Genomic DNA, 27,775 nt, shown 5'->3' on the forward strand with positions numbered 1-27,775 from the left:
AAAAAAAAAAAAAAAAAGTGCAGCATTTCTTCCAGAGACACAAGGTAGAATGGCGGTTGCCAGGGCCTGGGGGATGGGGAATGGATAATTAGTATTTAATGGGTACAAACAGAATTTTAATCTGAGAAGGTGCAAAAGTTCTGGAGATGGATTATGGTGATGGCTACGCAACAACATGAAAGTACTTAACACCACTGAACTGTATAGGTAAAATGGTTAATATAATCAATTTTATGCAATGTATATTTTACCACAAATTTTTTACATATTGCATTTCATTGGCAAATAAATGCAAATTAAAACAATGAGGCTGGTCCAAAGATAATGACTTATCTCAACTGATTGTTCATAGCTACAGATTGAACTCCTTGTTCGACGCTTTCCTCCTTTCTCACTACTGCACTTGATTAGTCTAAAAAAAGTATAAAAGAAAATTTTAAAAATAAAAACATAAAATGAGATGACACTTTATTCATACTGTATCCTCAATGAGGACACACAGTGGACATCCATATCTGTGGAATGAGTGCATGTTACTCAGGGTGTGGGGAGATGAGCCCCTCCCAACCCGCTGAGTGGAGGCTAAGCAGGTGTCATCTTCCCAGAACCATAAGACTCAAATACTTTGACTCTATAATTTATCTGTCAAGAGTCTATGTTAGGCTGGGTACGGTGGCTCATTCTTGTAATCCCAGCACTTTGGGAGGCTGAGGCGGGTGGATCACCTAAGGTCAGGAGTTTGAGACCAGCCTGGCCAACATAGTGAAACCCTCTCTACTAAAAATACAAAAATTAGCCAGGTGTGGTGGTGGGCACCTGTAATCCCAGCTACTAGGAAGGCCGAGGCAGGAGAATCGCTTGAACGTGGGAGGCAGAGGTTACAGTGAGTCGAGGTCGCGCCATTGCATTCCAGCCTGGGTGACAACAGCAAAACTCCATCTCAAAAAAAAAAAAAAAAAAAGTCTGTGCTAGACCAGGCACTATGACTCATGCCTTTGGGAAGCCAAGTCAGGTGGATCACTTGAGGTCAGGAGTTTGAGACCACCATGGCAATACACCAAAATCCTGTCTCTACAAAAAATACAAAAGGGACTGAAGGCAGAGGGGTGGAGGGAAGAGGCCTGAGGCCTGAGGTCAGTAAGAAGTGCCTTGAAGAGCCAGCAGAGGAGGATGAGAAAGAGCATCCAGTGAGGGCAGGAGGAGAAGCTGAGAGAGGGGTCCCGGGAGCCAAGGGAAGAACAGGTGTCCGGGAAGGGAGGGATCAACGGTATAAAACGCTGCTGCTTGGTCAAATACAAAGGACTGGGAAGTGACCACTGGATTTGGAAAGACAGAAGACACCACAGTTCCATAACAATAGCAGTGGTGGAGTATATATGGGGGTGAGGGGTAGGGTGGGGGAGGGAAAGCAAAAGCGTGACTGGAGTGGGTTGGAGATAAATCGGGAAGAGAAGAGGTGGAGAGAGTGAGTATAGACAAATAAGACACATCTTTCACAGCCTTCTGCTATAACAAGGAACAGAGAAACAGGGCAGGATCTAAAGAGGAATCTGGGGTCATGGATTTTTTTTTTAAGATGGGAATTATTACATCATCTTTGTATGTGGCCAAGAATGAGCCAGTCAAGAGAGAAAGATCAATAATGCAGGAGTGAGGGGTTAACGGTGGGTATGATACCCATGACTAGGAGAGAGGAGATGAAGATTAAGTGGAGGGGCTGGCCTTAAGCAGGGATAAACAATTCACCCACTCTAACAGTCCTCTTGGTGGCTGCTCCCTGCTTCTCAGGTACGGTAAGGAACCACACAATTTGTCTCACTGCTGGGACTTAGGGATACACACACATACTCACACACACGCACACACAAAGCAAGACAGCTCTGAGCACTCACTTTATTCATTTATTTATTTTTAATTAATTATTATTTTTTGAGATGGAGTCTCACTCTGTCACCCAGGCTGGAGTGTAATGGTGCAATCTTGGTTCACTGCAACCTTGCCTCCCAGGTTCAAGTGATTCTCCTGCCCCAGCCTCCCGAGTAGCTGGTACTACAGGCACCCGCCACCACGCCCGGCTAATTTTTTGTATTTTTAGTAGAGATGGGGTTTCACCATGTTGGCCAGGCTGGTGTCAAACTCCTGACCTCAGGTGATCTGCCAGCCTTGGGCTCCCAAAGTGCTGAGATTACAGGCATGAGCCACCATGCCTGGCCCTAAGCACTTACTTTAAATCTCTCAAAAAAATGACAACTGAACCAGTAAATGTTAGTTCACCTGAGCCAACACAAAGAACTTTTAGTTAACGAACTTTGCCTGGCCAGTTGCCCATGAGGCAGCCAGCATCCAGGATGGCTCCCACCTCCTGGCACTCACACCCTTGGGCGGCCCCTTGCATGTGGTCCCATGGTTGGTCTGTGTGACTGTCGAGTGCAGCAGAGGTGATGGCCCATCATGTCTGAGATCAGATCACAAAACACCCAGCGCTTCTGCTTGGCTGTCTCCCTCTCCCACGACTCACTGTGGGGAAGCTGACTGCCACAGTTCAAGGACACTCAGCAGCCCTGGGAGACCCCCATGTGGAGAACAGCTGAAGACTCCAGCCAAGCGTCTGGCGGCAGTCTTCTCCGAAGCAGCTCTTCCAGTTCCAGGGGAGGTTTCACTTGGTGGCCACCTCCTAACAGACCCTGAGCCAGAACTACCCTATTAAGCTCCTCCTGGATTTCTGACCCTCAGAAACTCTGAGACGATCGATGTTTGTTGTTTTAAGCCATTGAGTTTTCCGGAAATTTGTTATTACTCCCAACTGATAACTAAACTCCCTATCCCTCAATATTCAGTATACTATAATGAAGTTTTCTGTTTTGTTTTGTTTTGAGACAGAGTCATGCTCTGTCACCCAGGCTGGAGTACAGTGGCGCGATCTCGGCTCACTGCAACCTCCGCCTCCTGGTTCAAGCGATTCTCCTGCCTCAACCTCCCGAGTAGCTGGGATTATAGGCACACACCACCCCGCCCGGCTGATTTTTGTATTTTTAGTAGAAATGGAGTTTCACCATGTTGGCCAGGCTGGTCTCGAACTCCTGACCTCAGGTGATCCGCCCACCTCAGCCTCCCAAAGTGCTGGGATTATAGGCATGAGCCACCACGCCCAGCCTTAATAAGTTTTAACAACTGTATTTTACAGGCTAAAAAAATGTTGGTCACAGACTTCCAGGCAATTTTTAAAGCCTGTGTTTAATATATTTATCAGTGACGGATCTGTAAAGTTTTATTTTCTCAGTTGATTAAGTGCAGATATTAAAAGATTTTCCATGGGACTAGAAGGTGCCGCCCTAACATGCAATACTTAAGCAAACCGTGGATATCAAAGAAGGACTGGGAAGCTCTTTATTTTATGGGACTTTAGGGGAACTGCCTTCCCAGCAGGCTCTTCCTGAGCAGTCTGCTGGAAATTCTTTGTGTAGCTCTAAGACAGTCCAGATCTAGGACAATATGTCAGGTTTTTAGGTAACAGCCTGGTTGGCTTTGTCATGCCTGGTCTCTTCCTCCAGAACACTGTAAATCAAAGGCTCAAGCTAAAGCTTGTACATCAAACCTAGAGACGAAAAGGAGAAAAGATCAAAGGAGACATAAATAAAACTTTTCCCTGTGAGACAGTATGGCAGCGGGCTAAGCCATCGTTTAATATCAGTCTGAAATAATATTTTCCCTTCTTTACTTTGTGAACTTTGCCTGGTCTTTCACAACTATCCTTTTTTAAACCTTCTCATGTCAAACAACTCTGAGTTTGCCTGGTGAAAATGGCACTGTGTAAGAATTTCTTTTAATCTGAACCTCTTGGAGGCTGGTTTCTTGGGGGTTCTATCACTGGGTGGTGAACTTCAAGAGGGCAGACACTGCCTTAATTCACACTTCATCCCCAGGGGCCAGCACAGTGCCTAGCACATAGCAGCTGCTCATTGAATTTTTGCTGAATAAATGCACTGCATTTGCTTTCCATCTCTGAAGGTCTACCAGTCAATCAGAGTATCTGTTGAATGTTGATTAGTGTAGCATGGTGCTAGGAGCCATCAGGAACATGAAGCTGAATGTGACATATATTTGAAGCACTTAAAAAGACTGGCTGGGCGTGGTGGCTCATGCCTGTAATCCCAGCACTTTGGGAGGCTGAGGTGGGCGGATCACCTGAGGTCAGGAGACAAGCCTGGACAACCAACATGGTGAAACCTTGTCTCTACTAAAAACAGAAAAATCAGCCAGGCATGGTGGTGCACGCCTGTAATCCCAGCTCCTGGAGAGGCTGAGGTGGGAGAATCACTTGAACCCGCGAGGTGGAGGTTGCAGTGAGCTGAGATCGCACCACTGCACGCCAGCCTTCCTGGGAGACAGAGCAATACTCCTTCTCAAAAAAAAAAAAAGAAAGAAAGAAAAGAAAAGAAAAAAAGACTGTCGAGTCCTCATTATGTATCCACCAGAACTCAGTAACTTTTTAGGCATAAACACAAAGGTGTGGCTGTCTTAGCAAGTTATATGATGATTTTATTGTTGTTGTTTTTAAGAGATGGGGTCTCACTCTGTCACTCGGGCTAGAGTGCAGTTGCACCATCATGACTCACTGCAGCCTTGGCTTCCTGGGCTCAAGCGATCCTCCTGCCTCAACCTCCCGAGTAGCTAGGACTAAAGGTGTACTCCACCATGCCTGGCTATTTTTTTTTTTATTTTTTGTAGAAATAGGGTCTTGCTGTGTTGCCCAGGCTGGTCTTAAACTCCTGGCCTCAAAGGATCCTCCTGCCTCAGTCTCCCAAAGTGTTGGGATTACAGATGTGAACCACCATGACTGGCCTACTTGATGTTTTAATATGACAATAGCCAACATGACAATAGTCGATGTTGTTCCTACAGTGCAACATGTGATGAAAGTGAAGCAATTACAAAGGCAAACATTAAAGTTAATAAGCAAAGTTTGGAATCAGAAATAACAGATAAGGGTAAGCGTGTGGCTACAGCAGATCTGGTCCAGACCACAGTCTGGTTCAACTTCTATGTCACAACGTTGTGAGTTGTTTTTCAGTTGCCACGGACTCACAGGTCTCATAACCTGAGCAAGCCCGGAAGAACCAAGCATGCAACCATGCTTAGTTCCACTAGGGGGAACCTAAGTGCTCAGACCGAGGAGTGGGACTGAATTAAGAAGTGGACATTGGCCAGGTGTGGTGGCTCACACCTGCAATCCTAGCACTTTGGGAGGCCGAGGTGGGCACATCACTTGAGGTCAGGGGTTCAAGACCAGCGTGGCCAACATGGAGAAACCTGTTTCTACTAAAAATACAAAAATTAGCTGGGTGTAATGGCATACACCTGTAGTCCCAGCTACTTGGGAGGCTGAGACCTGAGAATCGCTTGAACCCAGGAGGCAGACGTTGCAGTGAGCTGAGATCACAACACTGCACTCCAGCCTGGACGATGCAGCAACACTCCATCTCAAGAAAACAAAACAAAACAAAACACAAAAGAAGTGGACGCTGCACGGCAGGATCCAGGATCCAATCAGATTGAGCCCTGGAGTCACCCCATGGTGGAATCCAGTCAGATCATGACCCCCAACATCATCACCTTATTACAACATCCAATCAATCACCTCATTCCAAGATCAATCCAGTCACCTCATTCATACCTCATTACCCTATGCTTATAAACCCCAACCCAGGCCCCCATTTGGGGAGACAATTTGAGCATTTCCTCCTATTTCCTTGCAAGGACCAAGAGTTCCTGGATCATATGACCTACCTACCAACCAACCCAGCATGTGATTCCAAGCCTCTTATTTCTTGGCGACTCTGCATTAACTAACCTATAAAATGGGGACACGATCCCTGCCTTTACTTACTACAGAAAAATGTTAGAAGACAAATCTAAGTAAACAGCCTCTGGCAATGGCAAAATTAACTATACCAAATTTGCCCTTCTGCTATAAATGGCTAGAAAACTGGACAAAATGGCCAGGTGCAGTGGCTCATGCCTGTAATCCCAGCACTTTGGGAGGCTGTGACGGGCGGACCACTTGAGGTCAGGTGTTCTAGAGCAGCCTGGCCAACATGGTGAAACCTCATCTCTACTAAAAACACAAAAATGAGCCAGGCATGGTGGCGGGTGCCTGTAATCCCAGCTACTTGGGAGGCTGAGGCAGGAGAATTGCTTGAACCTGGGAGGCAGAGGTTGCAGTGAGCTGAGATGGCTCTACTGCACTCCAACAGAGCAAGGTTGTGTCTCAAAAAAAAAAAAAGAAAAAAGAAAAGAAAACTGGACAAAAAACAACTGCTTTCAGATCCTGGTCACAGTTAGTATAGGACTTTGATCACTGAGAGAAGGGACTCAAGATGTGCCTACAATTGCCCCCAGTGTTCTGCTGGAGGCACTTTCTAGACCACAGTGCAGGGAAGGGGAATCCAAACAGAGCACAGCAATCTCACTGCCTCACAGCAGTTTCCTCAGCAAAAAGACAGAGATCAGAGTTTCAGGTGCCTGGAATTTGTGAAGCAGGGTCCTGGAGATGAGGGAGCTAAACAGAGAAAGAGCTCCAGAAATCAGCATAGGGATTCTTTTGAGTCTTTCACAGTGAACACTAAGTCATAATGCCAGGCACAGCCAGGGGAGCTGTGAGCCGAACAACTTCCAGAACTCACACAGGGCTGGGAGACATGCATGTTCTGACAGCCAGAGTGAGATGACCGTTGAATACCTGGGATATTCAGTACAGACCCAGAAAGGTTAAACCTTGGTAGCAAGCTAAACTAGCTATAGAGTACAGGCTATTCAAAAAATCTCCCTATTGAGTTTAGGCTGGATGCAGTGGCTCATGCCTGTAATCCCAACACTTTGGTAGGCCAAGGTGGGAGGATCACTTGAGCCCAGAAGTTTGAGACCAGCCTGGGCAACACAGTGAGACCTCGTCTCTAACATTAAAAAAAAAAAAATATATATATATATATATATACACACACACACACACATATGTATCTCTACATATATACACATATATATACACATACGTGTGTGTATATATATATATATGTGTGTGTGTGTGTGTATATATATATATAGAGAGAGAGAGAGAGGAAAATATCCCCAGTGAGCTTAAAACAAGTCTTGAAAGGATCAAGTTGATCAGCAAGTAATTTAACTGCCTGCTACAACAAACTTTGATGCTTTTTATAAAAAGGCAGCAAAATACAGACACTCTACAATGTAATATCCCTAAGTCCAGCATCTCGTAATTAGTAGACATGGGAAGAAGCAGGAAAATGTTGCCTATAATCAGGAGAAAAATAGTCAACAGAAACAGATCTTGAAATGATAAAGATGATGGAATTCATGAACAAGGACATGAAAGCAGCTAATGTTATACATATCCTCAAGGTTTTATTTTTATTTTATTTATTTATTTTTTGACATAGGGTCTCACTTTGTCACCCAGGCTGGAGTGCAGTGGCACAATCTTGGCTCACTGTAGCCTTGATCACCTGGGCTCCAGTGATCATCCTGCCTTAGCCCCCAAAATAGCTGGGGCTATAGGCCCGCACCACCACGCCCAGCTATTTATTGGTATTTTTTGTAGACACAGGGTTGTCATGTTGCCCAGGCTGGTCTCGAACTCCTGAGTTCAAGTGAACCACCCACCTTGGCCTCTGAAAGTGCTGAGATTACAGGTATGAGCCACTGCGCCCAGCCTATCCTCAGGGTTTTAAAGGAAAATATAAATATAATGTATGACAAATAGGAATATCTGTGATAGTTTTTAAACTGGTCCTTTTATACTGTCAGGCTTTTTTTGTTGTTGTTGTTGTTGTTGAGACGGAGTCTGGCTCTGTCGCCCAGGCTGGAGTGCAGTGGCCGGATCTCAGCTCACTGCAAGCTCCGCCTCCCGGGTTTACGCCATTCTCCTGCCTCAGCCTTCCAGGTAGCTGGGACTACAGGCGCCCGCCACCTCGCCCGGCTAGTTTTTTGTATTTTTTAGTAGAGACGGGGTTTCACCGTGTTAGCCAGGATGGTCTCGATCTCCTGACCTCGTGATCCGCCCGTCTCGGCCTCCCAAAGTGCTGGGATTACAGGCTTGAGCCACCGCGCCCGGCTCTTTTTCTTTTTTTTTTTTGAAACAGTCTCACTCTGTCTCCCAGGCTGGAGTGCAGTGCCTCAATCTCAGCTCACTACAACATTCACCTCCCGAGTTCAAGTGAATCTCATGCCTCAGCCTCCCAAGTAGCTGGGATTACAGGTGCGTGCCACTATGCCCAGCCTTTTTTTTTTTTTTTTTTTTTTTTTTGTATTTTTAGAAGAGACAGGGTTTTTACCATGTTGGCCAATCTGGTCTCAAACTCCTGACCTCAAGTGATCCACCTGCCTCAGCCTCCCAAAGTGCTGGGATTACAGGCGTGAGCCACTGAGCCTAGCCAAAAAATTAGACATCGCTATTCACGTGTGTATGTTAGCCTGAAATCAACCCAGCTGGATAAATGAAAAAAGATCTCAAATTATATAATGCATGTGCAGTGAATACATCTAACAGTGGTGACCTTAAGAGAAATTACCTTCTTGGATTTCAGTTGAGTAAAATGATCTCTGAGAACTTTTAATTCTAGCTCAAGTAGGCACAGAACTCTGCAAAGAATAAATGAGAAAGGTTTAACACAAATCTGGTACGTTTAAATTCTTTTTCTCAGTAAGGCGCAGGAAAGTATAAAAGGTAGCCACCAGAGGGCAGTAGACTCAAACACTGCCTGATCCAAAAAATTGCCAGGCACCACCCTAGGCTCAGAGCAGCTCTCTGTGTATTATTGGCTAAAAACATGCAATATTATTTTAACCAATTTTTTCTCAAACTCTACTTCTAAAATGGTGTTGGTCCATGGGTCATTTCCTCATCTTATTTATACTGCATTTAACAATCCCTAATATTTTCCAAGAGTTCTTTGTAAAAGAAAATTCTGGACAAAACAACTACTGAATATACTACGAAGAAATAGGGGTATATCCATTTGCTTGTTTTTTAAAATTTATGTATTTAAATTATTTAATTTATTAAATAATTATTATTTTTAATTTATTAAATAAATTATTTTATAATTATAAATAATAATTTATTAAGTAAATTATTATTATTATTTATTTAAATTTGCCCCTCAATTGTATTATTTTTAAGAAGGAAAAAACCTCACATGCTTAAAATACAGAATACAATTTTCTTAAGAAAATAGCTTTGAAAGCAATTTAGGGGTATCCTTAAAGCTGTAATTCCATGCATGGTTATTACAGAAATATTTGCTAGAAAAAGAAACAACTTCACTAGGAACATGCTTTTTTCATGATGGGGAAACGTAGGAATAATATTCTATTCTCAGTACCATTATATCTCCTTACAGTTGTTCTTTTCTCTTACTGTTTTCTTTTTAAGGAAAAAAAAGCCAGGGGCTTTTAAGAGAGACTAGTTGACTTTCCAATCAAGAGTTAAACAAACCTGCAGTGCTTATATAATAATATATGCTTTTAAACTTAGAAATGTCATCATATTATCCTACACAGATCACACACGGCTTTAAATTTTATGATAATGTTACAAATGGATGAGCAAGGCACTGTGATAAATACTTGATCTCCATTTTTAAACCGTATCTAGTTTCACTTATATGTGTTTTTCATATATTCATTCACCAGCCTTTACTGAGCACCTACCATATGCTAGGCACTGTCCGATCCTTATTCTCTACTCACACCAGGGTCTGGCTGTAGCAGGCAGCTCCTGCAGGCAGAGGGCAAAACCTGAACCTGGCCAGTCAAACATGGGGGACCCAGGAATTCACATAAAAGCCTTTATCCTTAAAAGTTATGTTCTAAGAAGCTGGGTGTTTGTAACTTCAAGCATGTTACCAAAAGCCAACTATCAAAAACTCCAGGGAGCTAAAAGGTTGGCCAAGGGCAGCCACTCAGCTGACAAACAGCAACTTCAGGGCAAAGAGCCAAGAATAAGAAGAGTTCTGGCACCAGATGAAAAAATTTCTTCTGGGTAGAAAAGGTGATCAAGGGCTTCATTTATTCCAGCAAAGAGAGTTAAAATTCCTGACTTGTTTTCTTCCCTGGGTTTTCACATAAGAAGTTGTATCCTACCTGGTGTGAGAAATTTAACTGAGAAGGCGATGCCTTTGTGGGGACCAAGGCCCTTGGCCCCTGAAGGTTTGTTGAAAATCACTGACATGAGGCAGATTGATTGATGGGAGAAAGGTATACAAATTTATTTAATGTGTATACACCGAAGGCTTCAGAATGAAAACCCAAAGACACAGGGGAAATTGTCCATTTTTGTGCTTAGGTTCAATAAACTATGGACTTTGTTGTAGAAATATGATTTTCATATTTCTGCAACATATGTAGAAATATGACTTTCATATTTCTATAACAGCAGAAATAGCAGTGTGGCCAGCAGGCACACATGTGAGGATCCTGCCAATTCAACAAATGATCTGGCCTAAGAAGCCTCTTTGTCTTCCCGGGCCAGAGATTCCCCTCCCCTGCTCACATTCACTGGGGCAGCTGGGGGGCACTGGCAAAGGCAACCCCACTACATCAAAGTGTAGAAATATGATTGAACACAAAAGGAAAGATCTGATGTTAATAGATTCAGTGGGGAGCCCAGCAAGGCCTGTCTGTCCAGATTCTTCCTGGCCTCTCTGAGCAGCACTCCTTCCTTCGGGGTGTGGGTCAGGACCTTCTCTGAAATGGGGGTCTTATGGCCTAGAGTCAAACAAGGCAGGTCAGATAATTTTTCTTTCATTTTTTTTTTAATTTAAAAGAGATGAGGTCTCATTCTGTCACCCAGGTTAAAGTGCAGTGGCACGACTGTAGCTTACTGTAGCCCCAACATCCTGGGCTCAAGCAATCCTCCCACCTCAGCCTCCTAAGTACCTGGGACTGCAGGTGCATGCTACCATGCCCAGTTAATTTATTTTATTTGTAGAGACGGGGTCTTGCTATGTTGGCTAGGCTGGTTTCGAACTCCTGGCTTCAAGCAAACCTCCCGTCTCGGCTTCCCAAAGTGCTGGGATCACAAGGGTGAGCCACTGCACCCAGCCAGATAATTTCTTTACGGCAAAGTTTTACCCAGAAACGCAGAGGAAAAATTAGAGTACATTTTTAGGTTCTATGGCTGGCTTTGGAGAAAGGGGATTCTGGTTTCTATGACCTGCCTTGGGGAAGAGGAATTCTAGCTTCTATGTCTGGCCTTGGGTAGAGAATGAGACTGAGATACAAGAGGGCAGATAAAGGTCAAAGGAAAACTTCTGCTTCTGAGGCTGTGGCAGAGATCTTCGTTTTGGGACATTGCTTTCTGAGCCCCAACACCTTCTCTCCAATTAGTGCACAGGTAGTTCAAGCTTCTTCCACAACAGGAAGACGGGAAAAATGGAAGGGAGAGCTCAGTGGACAGTGGACACAATGGTGGTCCAGGGGACCCGGAGTCACAGTCATCCTGACAGGGTACTGATATCGGCCAGCTTGAAGATACTGAGTTAGTAGAAAGATGCTAGCGCAGACTTAAAGAAGTAACTGCAAATATTTAAAGCTTAATTCCTTTTTTTTAATTTTACTGAGACAGAGTCTCTCTCTGTTGCCCAGGCTGGAATGCAGTGGCATGATCTTGGCTCGCTGCAACCTCTGTCTCCCAGGTTTAAGCAATTCTCCTGTCTTAGCCTCCTGAGTAGCTGAGACTATTGGCATGCACCACCACGTCCGGCTAATTTTTGTATTTTTAGTAGAGATGGGGTTTCACAGAGTTGGCCAGGCTGGTCTCAAACTCCTGACCTCAGGTGATCCGCCCACTTCAGCCTCCCAAAGTGCTGGGATTACAGGTGTGAGACACTGCGCCCGGCCTAAAGCTTAATTCTTAATGCATAGTATGTAATCATTCCTAGATGTTTGCATTTCTTTAAAGTTCCGCCTTTGCAATCAACCTGACCCAGGTTTGAGTCTCAGCTTTCCACCAATCTGTGGGTAACATCAATAAGAAACGAGCCTCTCTGAAGCTCTGTTTCCTCATGGGTAACAAGGAGATCATAATAGGATTTACTTACTGGGTGTGGCTGTGAGAATCAAAAGAACAACATACGTAAAATGCACAGCACAGTGCCTGAAATGTAAGTGCACAACAAATGGAAAAACCATCCATCTTTTGCTCTTCCCTTGTGTATAGTCTTTATCTTATAAATATACAACAGTGAATGAAACTAGAGACGGTGTCTGTTTGAAATGGGGGTCTTATGACCTACAGTCTTTGGGATTGACGGTTGTAATCAAGTTGTTTCCTTGTATTTTAAAAAGACACAGCTGAGTAAAAAGTCAGACGAATGCTTACTTGAAAAAGCCCTTGAGGGGGGCTATCAGGCCAGAACATGAACTGCTGTGCACCCGGACTTGGCAGATAAGTGCCCTGGAGGTGTGGCTTGAGACAGTAACATGGCCAGTTTTTCAACTCAGTTGGGATTTCTTTTTAAAACTGTGACTGCAGGCAAAGTACACAGAAGTAAATAAGTCTTGTCCCCCATAGCATGTGCCCTTGAAACTTAAAAGTAAGGAACAACGAGAGATGTCACAGGTGGCAGATAACATTCTTGAGGTTTTAAAAATAATTCGATTATTATCCTCTCCAATGACTATTTAATGTGATACATAATTTAGCAGTATATATTGAAAGTTACAGAGAACTATACTTTTTTATTTTTAAAGAAGGGATAGAGAAGTTACAGTTAGAAAAGTCTGCACAGAGGATCACCCAGAAAATAGGAGTCGCCAGGTTACTACACAATCTTGGGTGATTTTCTTCATCATCCTGGGATTCAAATTCCCCATGTAGAAAATGAGAGGATTAGCTGAGCTCAGTGGTTTTCTTTCTTTCTTTTTTTTTTTCTACTTTTTTTTTGGACAGTCTCGCTTTGTTGCCCAGGCTGGAGTGCCCCGGCGCCATCTTGGCTCACTGCAACCTCTGCCTCCTGGGTTCAAGCGATTTTCCTGCTTCAGCCTCCTGAGTAGCTGGAATTACAGGCTCACAACACCACATCTGGCCATTTTTTTGTATTTTTAGTAGAGATGGGGTTTTGCCATGTTAACCAGGCTGGTCTTGAACTCCTGGCCTCAAGTGATCCACCTGCCTCGGCCTCCCAAAGTGCTGGGATTACAGGTGTGAGCCACCGCACCCGGCCATTCAGTGGTTTTTGAACTCCTCCTGGTCCTGGCAGCCTTTCTTTGGATGAATACTTGCCTGGATGCATAAGGTAGAGCATCCAGGGCCCCACAAGCTCATGATCCCACTCGATCTCAAACTTGTAGTTCCTAAAGAGCTGTGTGGAACCACCAGCTCATACTGTAACTTTCTCTAACTCTTACTATTAGTCATATACGCTTATGGTTTATCCTTCACACCCCAGGCCATACAATTAAAATTCACTGCTGCCTTCTAACAGCAACATGCAAAGAGCTCAAAATCCGATTTTGGAGTTGCAAATTCAGTCTAGATAGCTGAATCTGCATAACTCAATCTAGGAGGCTGGGCTTGGTGGCTCTCACCTATAATCCCAGCACTTTGGGAGGCCAAGGCAGGTGGATCAACTGGGGTCAGGGGTTTGAGACCAGCCTGGCCAACATGGCAAAACTTTGCCTCTATTAAAAATACAAAAATTAGCCGGGTGTGGTGGCGGGCTCCTGTAGTCCCGGCTACTCGGGAGGCCGAGGCAGGAGAATCCCTTGAAACTGAGAGGCGGAGGTTGCAGTGAGCCGAGATCTCACCACTGCACTCCAGCCTGGGTGACGGAGAGAGACTCTGTCTCAAAAATAACCAAAAACAACAACAACAAAAAAACCCCACATCTAGGAAGAAGCAACAAAAGCAGAAAAGCACTGCCACACAGAACACCCAAACCTTCCAAATAAAGCCCATCCAGTTAGTATCTGAGAAAATGTACCCCATTGTGTCCTCAGTTATTTCTCAGGGAATTGGCTCAATAACCATTGTTCCCTTCTTTCCTTTCCTCTCCGAATCTTAGGTCCAGTCTAGTGACTGGGTATTAGCCACTAGGTTGGATATCACTTAATGCACCTATAAAATGTCTTTCGCATTATATATATATCTAAAATACACCCTGACTCCTATTTTAAAACTATAACCACAAGACATCAGGAATTCAACAACTAGTATATAAATTTTATTTTGAGTTTTTTAATCTAAGAGCTTATAATTCATTCCTTTTGGAAATAAAATTTTATAGAATTACAAAGAAATATGAATTATAGAGAGGAAGACAACAAACTTTTTTTTACTGTTAAAGATAAAATTCCTTGGATGAAATGCCTAAATACACAAGTTATAAAATGAGCTTTGAAGACTGGGATGTTGACAGATTCCCAGAATAAGACTAAAGGTGAATTAAATCACTATTTATTTTAAACTTATAGCTGCCTGCCAGCTATGGCCTTTAATCATCAAAGACTTATTGTGTTTAACATTCAATTTGCTGTATACATGCCACCAATTTCCCCAACACTGCTCTTAGACAGAAGTTCAAGTTTGAGGAAAGGGCTGATATTTCCTACATCTGTATTGTTAATGTCTAACAACGACTTCAGAGAAACTCCTTGTCCTATTTTAGAAAGTACCTTGGATGCTCTCCAGGACAAAGGTTCCAGAGGGCGCAGGTGAGATACACCACATGAGCTACCCAGAGTTTATCAAGCTCCAGCAGTACACATTGGGCCTTCGGGTGACCTTTGTGATCTTGCTTTTGAGAGGTTTAACCAAGATCATGTTTCTTAACAGCTCTTCCATTCTGCATACTCTATGCTTCTCTTGAGCCAATTAGCAAAGGAGAAAGAAAACAAGTATCTAACAGGCAGTGTGTTCAAGTCCAGCAACAAGTCTGTACCTGGGACTAATTAATGGATTCAATTCAGCCATCTCTGGAGTGGACTGGAGTTGACCAGGGAGGAGGGGGCACATTCCAGAGAGGGGAACGATGCAGCTAAGACATTAACAGTTGGCTCAGCCGAAAAGCAAGCCCGACAGGACTGGCAGGCCTGTGTTAATGTGCAGTTGGACAGCAGCAGGGGCCTCTATTCAGCTCATGTGCACCTGTATAGCCGTACCAGTTGCTGAAATATTGCAATACTGCTGTATTGGTTGTTAAATATTTTGAACAAATATCCCAGGCAGCTGATTACACAGAGTCCCAAAAACAAGGCAGAGGAGCTTTTTGATTGGAGCTGGCAGGAAAGAAGTAGTGTAAGATTGGCCGGGTGTGGTAGCTCACGCCTGTAGCCCCAACACTTCGGGAGGCCAAGGTGGATGGACGACTTGAGGTCAGGAGTTCAAGACCAGCCCGGCCAACATGGTGAAACCCTGTCTCTACTAAAAATACAAAAAACAGCTGGGCATGGTGGTGGGTGCCTGTAATCCCAGCTACTCAGGAGGCAGGAGAATCATTTGCACCCAGGAGGCGGAGGTTGCGGTGAGCCAAGATTGCGCCACTGTACTCCAGCCGGGACAACAGAGCGATACTCAGTCGAAAAACAAAAGTAGTGTAATATGACATCTCAAAGGGGCCTAAACAGAAGAATGTTATGGAAAAGGTGTTCCAGGAACACTCTATGTTTTTCTTTCTTTAGAAAGAGGAGGGTCTCACTCTGTCCCCCAGGCTAGAGTGCAGTGGTACGATCATAGCTCACTGTAGCCTCGAACTCCTGGGCTCAAGCAATCCTTCCACCTTTACCTCCCAAAGTGCTGGGATTATAGGCATAAGCCTCTGCACCTGCCCTCAGGAAGACCTGTTTGGCAGCAGCAGGTCTTCTGCCATATCTCACGAGGAAGGGCTGAGGGGAGGATTTCATAATTCTGCACCTCCCTTAAGTGAAAAGTTGTTTATTTTACCGGCATTTCATGAGGAGTGGCTGGGTGGGAACTTCAGGCCAGATGGATTGTCTTTATTAGATATATATAGCCTAGTGTTACCCATTTTTGCATACTCAGACTGGAATGACTAAGGCTTTTGAGGTTTTTCTAACACTCTCAGATTCTTATCAACCCAACAGTTTTCTGGAAAGTGCTCTTAAGTCTCATGTCCTTGCTACTAATTCGTTCCTCCAGGGCATGAACAGTGATGCGGCAGTTGGGCACATAGCGTAAGGACAGAGAAGTGTCCATCCAGTTTGGCTCCTAGGGACGATCACTGGCATCTGAGTAAGGGCAGGCTTAGACCAGAGGGGAATGGAGGTAGAGGCCATGTGCCTGGGAATGAGGAACAATCCTGAGACGAAGAAGTGAGAAGGAGGAAGGCAGGCAGCCCCTTCGAAACTCCTGGCTGGGAAAAGTGGGGCAGGGATAGGCCCATAGTCAGAGGCAGCTGCAAGGTGAAATGGGGAATCCTGTACCCAGGTTAAGCTTAAGCTGGGCCCATGTTCTTGTAACTGGGTTTTGCAGTGGTCCTTGTTGCATCCTGAATCTAAGGTCACCCTTCCTTGGCCTACTACTCTTCCAGGGGTTAGAACTGTGATGCTGACTCCAACCTGGAAGCTGGGACCTTGCTACCCACTGAGAAGCCACCTGCACACTGCCTGCCACCTGCCTGGATTTCTGGGTATTCTCTCCAGTGTGCCTGTTGCTGGGCTGTGCTGTGCCACCAGAAGACTACACCACTCCTCCTCCATTGTGAACCCCAATGCCTTCCCAACTGTGTGTCTGGATTTTGACTGAAGAGTTTGACAACAGATGATATGACTGAACTCTTACGGTCAAGCCAGGTGCAGTGGCTCGCACCTGTAATTCAGCACTTTGGGAGGCTGAGGTGGGCAGATCATTTGAGGCCAGGAGTTTGAGACCAGCCTGGCCAACATGGCAAAATCTTGTCTCCACTAAAAATACAAAAATTAGCTGGGCATAGTGGTGCACACCTGTAATTCCAGCTACTAGGGAGGCTGAGGCATGAGAATCGCTTGAGTCTGGGAAGCAGAGCTTGCAGTGAGCTGAGATTGTACCACTGTACTCCACCCTGGGTGACAGAGCAAGACTCTGTCTCAAAAAAAAAAAAAAAAAAACAAAAACAAAAACAAACCAGAAATTATAAAAACTATACCAAGTTAATGAATCCTAATGATCAAAGCTTGGCTCTATTTCACCCAGTGGCTGGGGAAGCCAGGTCCCAAGTTCACCCTTAGACCCCCATTCAGCTGTAAGCAACCTGCCATACTCTGCCATTCTTGAGATAGTCAACTCTATTTTGAGCCGAGCACAAGCTACATGAAGGTAGCCAACAGTGTGTGCCTCACTGAGTAAATACCAGGATGGGCAGAGACCAATGCTGAGTCACCCTGAATGACCCTCCAGCTGGAAACCTTGGCTATATTTACCAATCTGTGGAAGATCAACGTCCTTACGACACATAACAGCAAGTAAGCAATCCAAGAACATCAGACTGGCTTGGGAACTGGAGGTGTTAAGAATCAGAGCGAGAATGCTAGCCAGCAGTACCCCAGTAGAGATTAGTGTAAAGGTGGGCATGTCTCTGAGCAAGCAATAAATCCAGAGTTATCAGAATTAGATTAAAATGTCGGCAAGAGCCTGCTGAAGGACCATGGGGAGAGAACCCGTAACTACAGCTACCTATGAACAAGAGGCATGGCTGGGAGGCCGAGGCAGGCGGATCACGAGGTCAGGAGATCGAGACCATCCTGGCTACCACAGTGAAACCCCGTCTCTACTAAAAATACAAAAAATTAGCCGGGCGTGGTGGCGGACGCCTGTAGTCCCAGCTACTCGGGAGGCTGAGGCAGGAGAATGGCGTGAACCCAGGAGGCGGAGCTTGCAGTGAGCTGAGATTGTACCACTGCACTCCAGCCTGGGCAACAGAGCAAGACTCTGCCTCAAAAAGAAAAAAAAAGGGGATCCTCCTGCCTCAGCCTCATAACATGCCAGACAACAGGTGTGAGTCACACCGCTCACAGCCCTGGTCCTTTTTAAAAACAAACCTAGTGGTTATTGTGACACAACATATAAAAGTCCTATAGAATGGCAGAGTGCACAGCAAAACAAAAATTGTTTAAAAATGTTTAAGTTTCAATAAAATAGTATCAAAAAGTTAATATTTCTCTGTAAAACTCCCTCCAACTCTCCAAAATGTTTGTTCTATCAAGCTAACAAAACTAGCCTAAATTTATTTGCAGCAGTTCCTTTTCTCAGTGGTATCATCCTCTTGGTCACTTCCCAGGTTAGAAAAAGTTTTCTTTTTTTCCAATAAAATGTGATTTTAGCTAGGTGTGGTGGCTCATGCCTGTAATACCAACACTGAGAGGTTGAGGCGGGAGGATCACTTGGGGCCCAGGAGTTCAAGACTAGCCTGGGCAACATAGTCAGACCCCATCTCTAAACAAAAAAAACAAAAAAAAACTTGTTTTTAAATTAGTTAGGATAATGCACACCTATAGTCTTAACTACTTCAGACACTGAGAAGGCAAGATTGCTTGAGCCCAGCGGGCCACAATACTGCACTTCAGCCTGGGCAACAAAGCAAGATCATACCTTGAAAAAGAAAAAAATATTGAGTTGAAACATTTCCTTTGGATTCAGCCAGCTCTGTCATTTGCTAAGTGACACTAGGAAAGTTTCCTAACTTTTCCAAGTTTATTTCCTCACTTATAAAATGGGAATGATTTCCACTTCTCAGGTTTGTGATAAGAATTAAAAGTGGTGATGTTTAGGCCAGGCGTGGTGGCTCACGCCTGTAATCCCAGCACTTCAGGAGGCTGAGGCAGGTGGATCACTTGAGGTCAAGAGTTCAAGATCAGCCTGGCCAACATGGTGAAACCCCATCTCTACTAAAAATATAAAAATTAGCCGGGCATGGTGGTGCACACCTGTAATCCCCGCTACTCGGGAGGCTGAGGCAGGAGAATTGCTTGAACCAGGAGGTGGAGGTTGTAGTGAGCCGAGATCATGCCACTGCACTCCAGTCTGGGCGACAGAGTGAGACTCCGTGTCAAAATGAAAAAAAAAAAAAGTGATAATGTTTGTGAAATATTTAGCATGGAGCCTGACAATATAAAACCTGACAAGTAGTAAATGCTCAATAAATGGGAGTGATCACTATTAATGTGCCCTAAAACACTGCAGTGTCGAGTATACAGAGAACAATAATCACATCCAGAGCCTTCCATGGGGTAGGATGAGTAAACCAATGTGTTTTTTTATGTTTATTTATTTATTATTATTATTATTATTATTGAGACGGCATCTTGCTCTGTTGCCCAGGCTGGAGTGCAATGGCGCCATCTTGGCTCACTACAACCTCTACCTCCTGGGTTCAAGTGATTCTCCTGCCTCAGCCCTCCGAGTAGCTGGGATTATAGGCACCCACCACCATACCCAGCTAATTTTTGTAATTTTATTAGAGGCAGGGTTTCACCATGTTGGCCAGGCTGGTCTCGAACTCCTGACCTCAGGTGATCCATCTGCCTTGGCCTCCTAAAGTGCTGGGATTACAGGCATGAGCCACTGCACCCAGCCAATTATTATTGGTTTTTGAGACAGGGTCTCACTCTGTCGCCAGGCTTGAGTGCAGTGGTGCAATCTCAGCTCACTGCAACCTCCGCTTCCTGGGTTCAAGAAGTTCTCATGTCTCAGTCTCCCTAGTAACTGGGATTACAGGCACATGCCACCATGCCCAGCTAATTTTTGTGGAGTTTGTTTGTTTATTTGTTTATTGAGAAAAAGTCTCACTCTTGTCCCCCAGGCTGGAGCGCAATGGCGCGATCTTGGCTCACTGCAACCTCTGCCTCCCGGGTTCAAGCGATTCTCCTGCCTCAGCCCCCTGAGTAGCTGGGATTATAGGCACCTGCTACCATGCCCGGCTAATTTTTGTATTTGTGTTAGAGACGTGGTTTTACCATGTTGGCCAGGCTGGTCTAGAACTCCTGACCTCAGGTGATCCACCCGCCTTGGCCTCCCAAAGTGCTGGGATTACAGGCATGAGCCACTGTGCCTGGCCAGAGGTAATTAAGTTTTGAGGGTGGAAGCCTTATGATGGCATTAGTGCCCTTATAAGACACCTGAGAAAGAGGATCTCTCTCTAGGCCATGTGAGGAACACAGGAAGACAGTGGCTGTCTACAAATCAAGAATGGGGACAGCACCGGACACCAAATCTGCTGGCACCTTGACCTTAGACTTTTCAGCCTCTAGAGCTGTGAGAAGTCACCCAGTGTATGGTATCTGTGATAAAAGCCTGAGTTGGCTGGGCACAGTGGCTCATGCCTGTAATCCCAGCACTCTGGGAGGCCACGGCAGGTGGATCACTTTAGGTCAGGAGTTCGAGACCAGCCTGGCCAACATGGTGAAACCCCAGCTCTACTAAAACCACAAAAATTAGCCAGGTGTGGTTGTGCTCACCTGTAATTCCAGCTACTTGGGAGGCTGAGGCAGGAGAATCGCCTGAACCTGGGAGGCAGAGGTTGCAGTGAGCCGAGATCACGCCAATGTGCTCTAGCCTGGGTGACACAGAGAGGCTCCATCTCAGAAAAAAAAGAAAAAAGCCTGAGCTGACTGACCAGACAGTACTGCAGTGTGCTGAGCACCCCAGCTGATGAGGAATTGGATCTCCTGAGAGTCCCCTCCATGCCACACACTGTGCCTCATGCACTACATTGTACAACTTTATGACCTTATGGCCTCCCCAACAAGGAGGTGCTGTTATCCCCATTTTACAAATGAGGAGCTAGGTACAGAGAGGCTAAGTGGCTCGCCCAAAGTCAAACCAGGGGAAGAAGCAGAACCAGAGTTCCAACCAGACTGTCTAATCCAGCACGACCGCCACTAATACCGTGTAAAATGGCTGTCTTAGCGTTTGAGTACCCCTTCTCATGTTTAGACATGGGTTCCCCAAACAACCTTTTTGGCATAGAATATCCATATTTTTAACAAACACCCCTACATAAATATTTCAACATGCTCCTTATTTTCAGAGCTGTCAACTAATTCCAATTAATAACAGTTGCTTTTCTACAGGTTAGTCAACTAACAGGAAATAAAAAATAAAAACTTAGTCCACACTGAGTTCCCTAAGGGAATAGAGCCATTGTCTCGAAGTATTTCAATATGCTAATACTTCTAAAGTTCTGTTCAAACTGGGTATGGTGGCTCACTCCCATTATCCCAGCATTTTGGGAGGCCATGGTGGGAGGATCACTTGAGGCCAAGAGTTTGAGACTTGCCTGGGCAACAAAGCTACAAAGTTTGTAGACTTGCCTGTCACTACAAAAAATTTTTTAAAATTAAAAAAAAAAAAAAAAAAGCCAGGTATGGTGATGTGAGCCTGTAATCCCAACTACTTGAGAGGCTGAGGCAGGAGGATAGCTTCAGCTCAGGAGTTTAAGGCTGCAGTGAGCTGTGATGGTGCCACGGTACTCCAACCTAGGCACAGAGCGAGATCTTTTCTCTAAATAAATAAATAAATACATAAACAAAGTTCTGTTCAACTGCCTCCATTCACTCATTCTAAGAAATGCTGTTGCTACCCAGGGATGATGAAAAAATCCGTTTTAGGGACGGAAAGTCACATAGAGGCAGCAGGATGGCAGGGAAAAAAGGGAAGGTCAAAGGAACTAAGATGTTAAGTCTAGAAAGGAAAAGGATAAAGAACTATCTAATTCTTGGTCAGTGATATGGTTTGGATTTGTGTCCCTGCCCAAATGTCATGTGGAATTGTCATCCCCAGTGTTGGAGGTGGGGCCTGGTGGGAGGTGATTGGTTCATGGGGCAGTTCATCCTAAATGGTTTATAGCACCACCCCCTTGGTGCTGAGTTCTCATGAAATCTGGTTGTTTAAAAGTGTGTAGCACCTTCCCCCGCTTTCTTCCTCCTGCTCCAGCCATGTGAGGTGCCAGCTTCCCCTTCACCTTCCACCCTGATTGATGCCCAGTAGGTGCTGCTATGCTTCCTGTACAGCCTGCAGAACTGTGAGCCAATTAAACCTCTTTTCTCTATAAATTACCCAGTCTCAGGTATCTCTTTATAGCAGTGTGAGAACAAACTAACACAGTCAGGTACTAAATTAAACAGGAGACTTACTGATCCTGATTACTCTATGTCCTGAAAATCAGAAGAGAATCCCAAAGGAGTTTAAACATATTTCTCCATAGAATTCTTGAAGGCAATGACAGTTACACATCCCACCGATAGTCATCACTGAATTCATCATCATTAAAGCCTACATTTCCTTAGTACCCACAATGAGTTCTTTCTAAAAATATATATTTGGATTTTTTTGTTGTTGTTGTTGTTTGTTTTTTGTTTTGAGACAGGGTTTCACTCTTTCACCCAGACTGGAGTGAAGTGGAGCGATCTCAGCTCACTGCAACCTCCGCCTTCCGGGTTCAAGTGATTCTCCTGCATCAGCCTCCTGAGTAGCTGGGATTACAGGCGCCCACCACCACACCTGGCTAATTTTTGTATTTTCAGTAGAGACAGGGTTTCGCCATGTTGGCCAAGGTAGTCTTGAACTCCTGACCTTAGGTGATCCACCTGTCTAGCCTTCCAAAGTATTAGGATTACAGGCATGAGCCACCATGCCTGGCCATATGGATTTCTTAATATTAACAACAACAACATCGACTGAGCACCCATAATGGCAGAAAAACCATGCTAAGTGCTTTGCAGGTTTATCTTAACTTAAACCTGACTGGGTGGAGCAAGCATTCTGATCACCATTTTGTAGACGATGCTGGAGCTCAGAGGGGTTAAGGGGCACGCCCCAGGTCACACAGCCAGTCAGTGGCAGAGCTGAACTTCAAATCCAGGTCTGTGTGATAAACCCAGGGGATTAACCAAAACTAACAAGAAATAAATGAATAAATAAATAAATCCAGGTCTGTGGACCTCCGGACTCAGATCAGGTAATTAATATGAAAGAGAGGGCTTTACAGTTACTAAAGACAGTCACTACCTACATCAGGGAATTAGCATCAGCTTAAATAATAGACGTTTCGGCAATCTAGTCAGGAAACCTTGTAGAAAGGTTGTTACTTAAATCCAAAGTATACTTCATACAAGGAATGCTAAAGTCTCTATTTTTACTACTCATTACATATAACAGGCCCACATTGCTATTTTCTGAGTTTTAAAAGAACAAAAGAAAAAAAAACAATTCCACTCTCTGTTGAACCAAATATTCCCCTGCTTCTGAATTCATTTTGAGGGAGATTAGAAAGGGACCTGAGATTAACAGCAACAATAACAAAAAGACTCCAGGAAACAGCTCCTTGTCATTGCTGTGCCAGGGAAGCTGTCCTTTGAAGTTCCTCCTGACAGCTTTGCTTAGGTAAGATGTTTTTCTGCCTAAGACAATGAAGCCTTCTCAGAGATCTGCTATTGGAAGAGAGAGAAACAAACTATCACACACCCGTATAGCTGCTGGTTGTTTTTAAGTTCGTTTGTTTTAAACTCTGCTTATTACCTGGATCCACATCAGAAGAACAAGGAAGAGAATGGAATTCCAAAGAACTAAAAGCCTCGCTGTTGGCTTCTTGGCTGGGTCTCTGCAGGACATAATCTCTTATGTCACACACTGATGGCAGGTCCAAAGCACTGCTCTCCTCTGACAAGCTGCCTGAAGTGGCGTCCCTGGCTGCCATAGTCCTGCCATGGAAAAAATAAAACAATTCAATACAAAAGGCACCACATAGCAGGATCCTTCATTGGAGACAGAGCTTGAAGAATTTTACTTGTTTTTTTTTATTTTCATTTTTATTTTTGTAGAGATCAGGTCTCACTAAGTTGCCCAGGCTGGTCTTGAACTCCTGAGCTTAAGCAATCCTTCCACCTCACCTCCCAAAGTGATGGGATTATGGGTGTGAGCCACCATACCCACCCCAAAAATTTTAAAGGTCAAACAACAGTGAAATCAGAATGATTTACAGTAGTCCCCCCTCATGTGTGATTTTGCTCTCTGCAGTTTCAGTTAATCTCACTCAACCATGGTTCAAAAATATTACATGGAAAACTCCAGAAACAAACAATTGATAAGTTTCCAAATGTGCACCATTCTGAGTATTGTGATGAAATCGCGTGCTGTCCTACTCCATCCCACCTGGGACATTAATCACCCCTCTGTCCAGTGTATCTGAACTATACTGAACCTGCTCCTTAGTCATTCAGTAGCCTTCTCAGTTATGAGATTGACGGTTGTGGCATCACAGTGCTTGTGTTCAAGTAACTCTTATTTTACTTACTAATGGCTCCAAAACACAAGAGTAGTGATGCCAGCAAGTCGGATATGCCAAAGATAGGCCACAAAGTACTTTCTTTAGGCAAAAAGGTAAAAGTTGACTGAGTGCACTGGCTCACACCTGTAATCCCAGCACTTTGGGAGGCTGAGGCGGGTGGATCACCTGAAGTCAGGAGTTCAAGACCAGCCTAGCCAACATGGTGAAACCTGTCTCTACTAAAAATACAAAAATTAGCCAGGCGTGGTCGTGGGCACCTGTAATCCCAGCTACTTGGGAGTCAGAGGCAAGAGAATCCCTTGAAACCGTGAAGTGGAGGTTGTAGTGAGACGAGACCATGCCATTGCACTCCAGCCTGGGCAAACTCCATCTCAAAAAAAAAAAGGTAAAAGTTCTCAACTCAATAAGGAAAGAAAAAAATCACATGCCTAGGTTACTAAGATCTACTGTAACAAGAATCTTCTATCCATGAAATTGTGAAGAAGGAAAAAAACAATTCATGCCAGTCTTGATGACACACCTCAAACTGCAAAAGTTACAGCCACACGGAGGTTGCAGTGAGCCAAGATCACACCACTGCACACTAGCCTGGGCTACAGAGCAAGACTCTGTCTCAAAAAAAAAAAAAAAAAAAAAAAGGTTATGGAGTTATGGCCACAGTACATAAGTGCTTAGTTAAGATGGAAAAGGCATTACATTTGTGGGTAGAAGACATGAACAGAAAGGTGTTCTGACAGCAATGTGTTGTACCAGAAAGCACGGAGCCTACACAAAGACATCAGCAAGGATCCCCTGAAACAAGTGACACCAAAAGCCATTTACCACAAGTAAGGGACAGTTATACAGATTCAAGAATAGGTTTGGACTGAAAAGCATAAAAACTACTAAAGAGGTTGCATTTGCCAGTGAAGAAGCTGCTGCCACATTTTCGGCAGACTTGAAGAAGTAGATTAAGGAGAAAAGATACCATACACAGCAAGTCTTCAATTGCAACAAGACTGGCCTCTTCTGGAAGAAGATGACCAACAGAACCTAAATTCATAAAAGTGCAAAGGAAGCACCAGGGCATAAAGCATGGAAAGACAGATTAACTCTAGTACTGTGTGGCAACGCTGCAGGGCATATGATAAAACCAAGCATGGTGTACAGAGCAAAGAACCCATGTGCCCTCAAAAGCAAAACCAAAAATTATTTATGCTTGTGTTCCTGTCATATAATCAGAAAGTATGGGTGACAGCTGTCTTGTTTATAGAACGGTTCCGCCAATGCATCAATGGTTCCCAGAAGTGAAAAAAATATTTGAAAGAGGAAGGTTGGAATTTAAGGACCCATTAATAATAGATAATGTACCCAGCCATCCTGAATCTGTTTGCCATGAACACAAAAATGCTGAGGTTGTATTTTTATCTGCAAATACAACCTTTTTCTTCAGCCACTTGACTAGGACATCATTCATTTTCCCAAGGCCACATACATCTGCCTGGTATTTGATCACATTCAATCAGCAATTGATGCAGATCGTAAACTGGAAATAATGTAGTGCTGGAAATCATTCACTATTGCTGATGCAATAGCACTCATCAAAGTTGCAATGGATGAATTAAACCACAAACTAAATGCCTGCTGGAAGGACTGATGGAGTGGAAGTTGTGAATGATTTTAAAGCCTTCCCTGAAATTGATAGAGAAATTGGGAAAATCATCCATGCAACAAGACAAGTTGATGGAGAAGGATTTGCTGATATGCTTGATGAAGTAGAAGGACATACTGAAGGCCATTGAGAAGTGCTAACAAATGAGGAACTGGAAGAACTTGTCATGTCCTCTATAGAGGAAGAGGAAGACGAAGAAGAAGAAACTAAAGCAGAACCAGCCACGTGGACATTACTAAAATTTGCTGAAGTGTTTCAAACTGCACAGACATTAAAACATAAAATTATGGCATATGATCCTCAGATGGAACGCAGCATTAAAATCACCTGTATGATCACAGATAGTCTACAACTTCGCAGCAACACTTTTATGAGTTACAAAGAAAGGCAACAACCTCTGATTACAATGTTCTTCCAAAAGTTTTCAGCAAAAAACACTATCAAGGATCCCCAAGCATGGAGATCTTCATGGCTCAATGATCCAGGATTGCCTGAAGCAGAGGATCCTCCTTCTGATGTAACCTCAGTAGGCGAACACTACATCACAGTGCCTGCGCCATTCACCTCCCTTCATCTCATCACATAGGTATTTTCTTTTTTTTTTTTTTTTTTTTTGAGACGGAGTTTCACTTGTTGCCCAGGCTGGAGTGTGCAATGGTGCAATCTTGGCTCACTACAACCTCCACCTCCCAGGTTCAAGCAATTGTCCTTCCTCAGCCTCCCAAGTAGCTGGGATTACAGGCATGCGCCACCATGCCTGGCTAATTTTTGTAGTTTTAGTAGAGACGGACTTTTGCCATGTTGGTCAGGCTGGTCTCGAACCCCTGACCTCAGAGGATCCACCCGTCTCAGCCTCCCAAAGTGCTGGGATTACAGGTGTGAGCCACCATGCCCGGTCATGTAGGCATTTCATCATCTCACATCACCACAGAAAGAAGGGTGAATATAGTACAATAAGATATTTTGAGAGACAGAGACCACATTCACATAACTTATGTTACAGTATATTCTAATAGTTGTTCTATTTTATTATAGTTTTGCTGTTCATCTCCTATTGTGCCTAATTTATAAATTAACCTTTATCATAGGTATGTATGTACGCATAGGAAAAAACATAGTACATACTGGGTTCAGTACCATCTGCCATTTCAGGCATCCCCTGGGGGGTCCGTAGTGCACCTCAAGGGTAAGGCAGGACTGCTGTACTTTTCCCTGCTATTGATGGTCTTTAATTCAGTATTTGTTTACCATTTTCTTCATGATGAGAAAGAAATGCTCTCAGCAGAAAAGAAACATTAATAATTTCAGCTGGAAAATAAACTGCATGTCTGAAAAGGGAAGGGTTCAATCAGAGAGCACTCTCTCAGTGAAATACTACACAGCACCACAATTCAAGGCCTACAAGAATATTTGATAAGGCTGGGCACAGTGGCTCACGCCTGTAATTCCAGCACTTTGGGAGGCCAAGGCAGAAGCATCGCTTGAGCCCAGGAGTTGAAGACCAGCCTGGGCAACATAGGAAGACCCCATTTTTACAAAAAAATTTAAAAATTAGCCAAGTATGGTGGCATGTGCCTGTAGTCCCAGCTACTCAGGAGGCAGAGTTGGGAGGATCACTTGAGCCTGGGAGGTCAAGGCTGCAGTAAGCTGTGATTGTGCCAATGCACTCCAGCCCAAGCGAGAGTGAGACCCGTGTTTTACCAAAAAAAAAAAAAAAGAAGAAGAAGAAGAAGAAGGAAGAAGAAGGAGGAGGAGGAGGAGGAGGAGGAGGAGGAGAAGATAGAAGAAGAAGAAGAAGAAGAAGAAGAAGAAGAAGAAGAAGAAGAAG

At 44.2% G+C, this 27,775-nt stretch overlaps 1 protein-coding gene across 18 annotated transcripts in view; it reads right to left on the reverse strand.

The window, feature by feature from the left end:
* Positions 1-27,775, reverse strand: part of SHLD1 (shieldin complex subunit 1) — a 91,861-nt gene that overhangs the window by 44,981 nt on the left and 19,105 nt on the right. For 14 of the 18 annotated variants that reach the window (XM_023217881.2, XM_023217883.2, XM_023217880.2 and 11 more), the window contains one exon: positions 23,528-23,709. In XM_023217881.2, the coding sequence (XP_023073649.2) occupies positions 23,528-23,709 (182 nt within the window). Of the gene's footprint in view, positions 1-3,364; positions 3,596-8,585; positions 8,656-23,114; positions 23,440-23,527; positions 23,710-27,775 lie in introns of those variants that run through there. The other 4 variants (XM_023217893.2, XM_023217894.2, XM_023217896.2 and 1 more) reach the window with 4 other exon arrangements.

Source organism: Piliocolobus tephrosceles, chromosome 20 (assembly GCF_002776525.5).
Source record: "Piliocolobus tephrosceles isolate RC106 chromosome 20, ASM277652v3, whole genome shotgun sequence".
NCBI classification, from domain to species: domain Eukaryota; kingdom Metazoa; phylum Chordata; class Mammalia; order Primates; family Cercopithecidae; genus Piliocolobus; species Piliocolobus tephrosceles.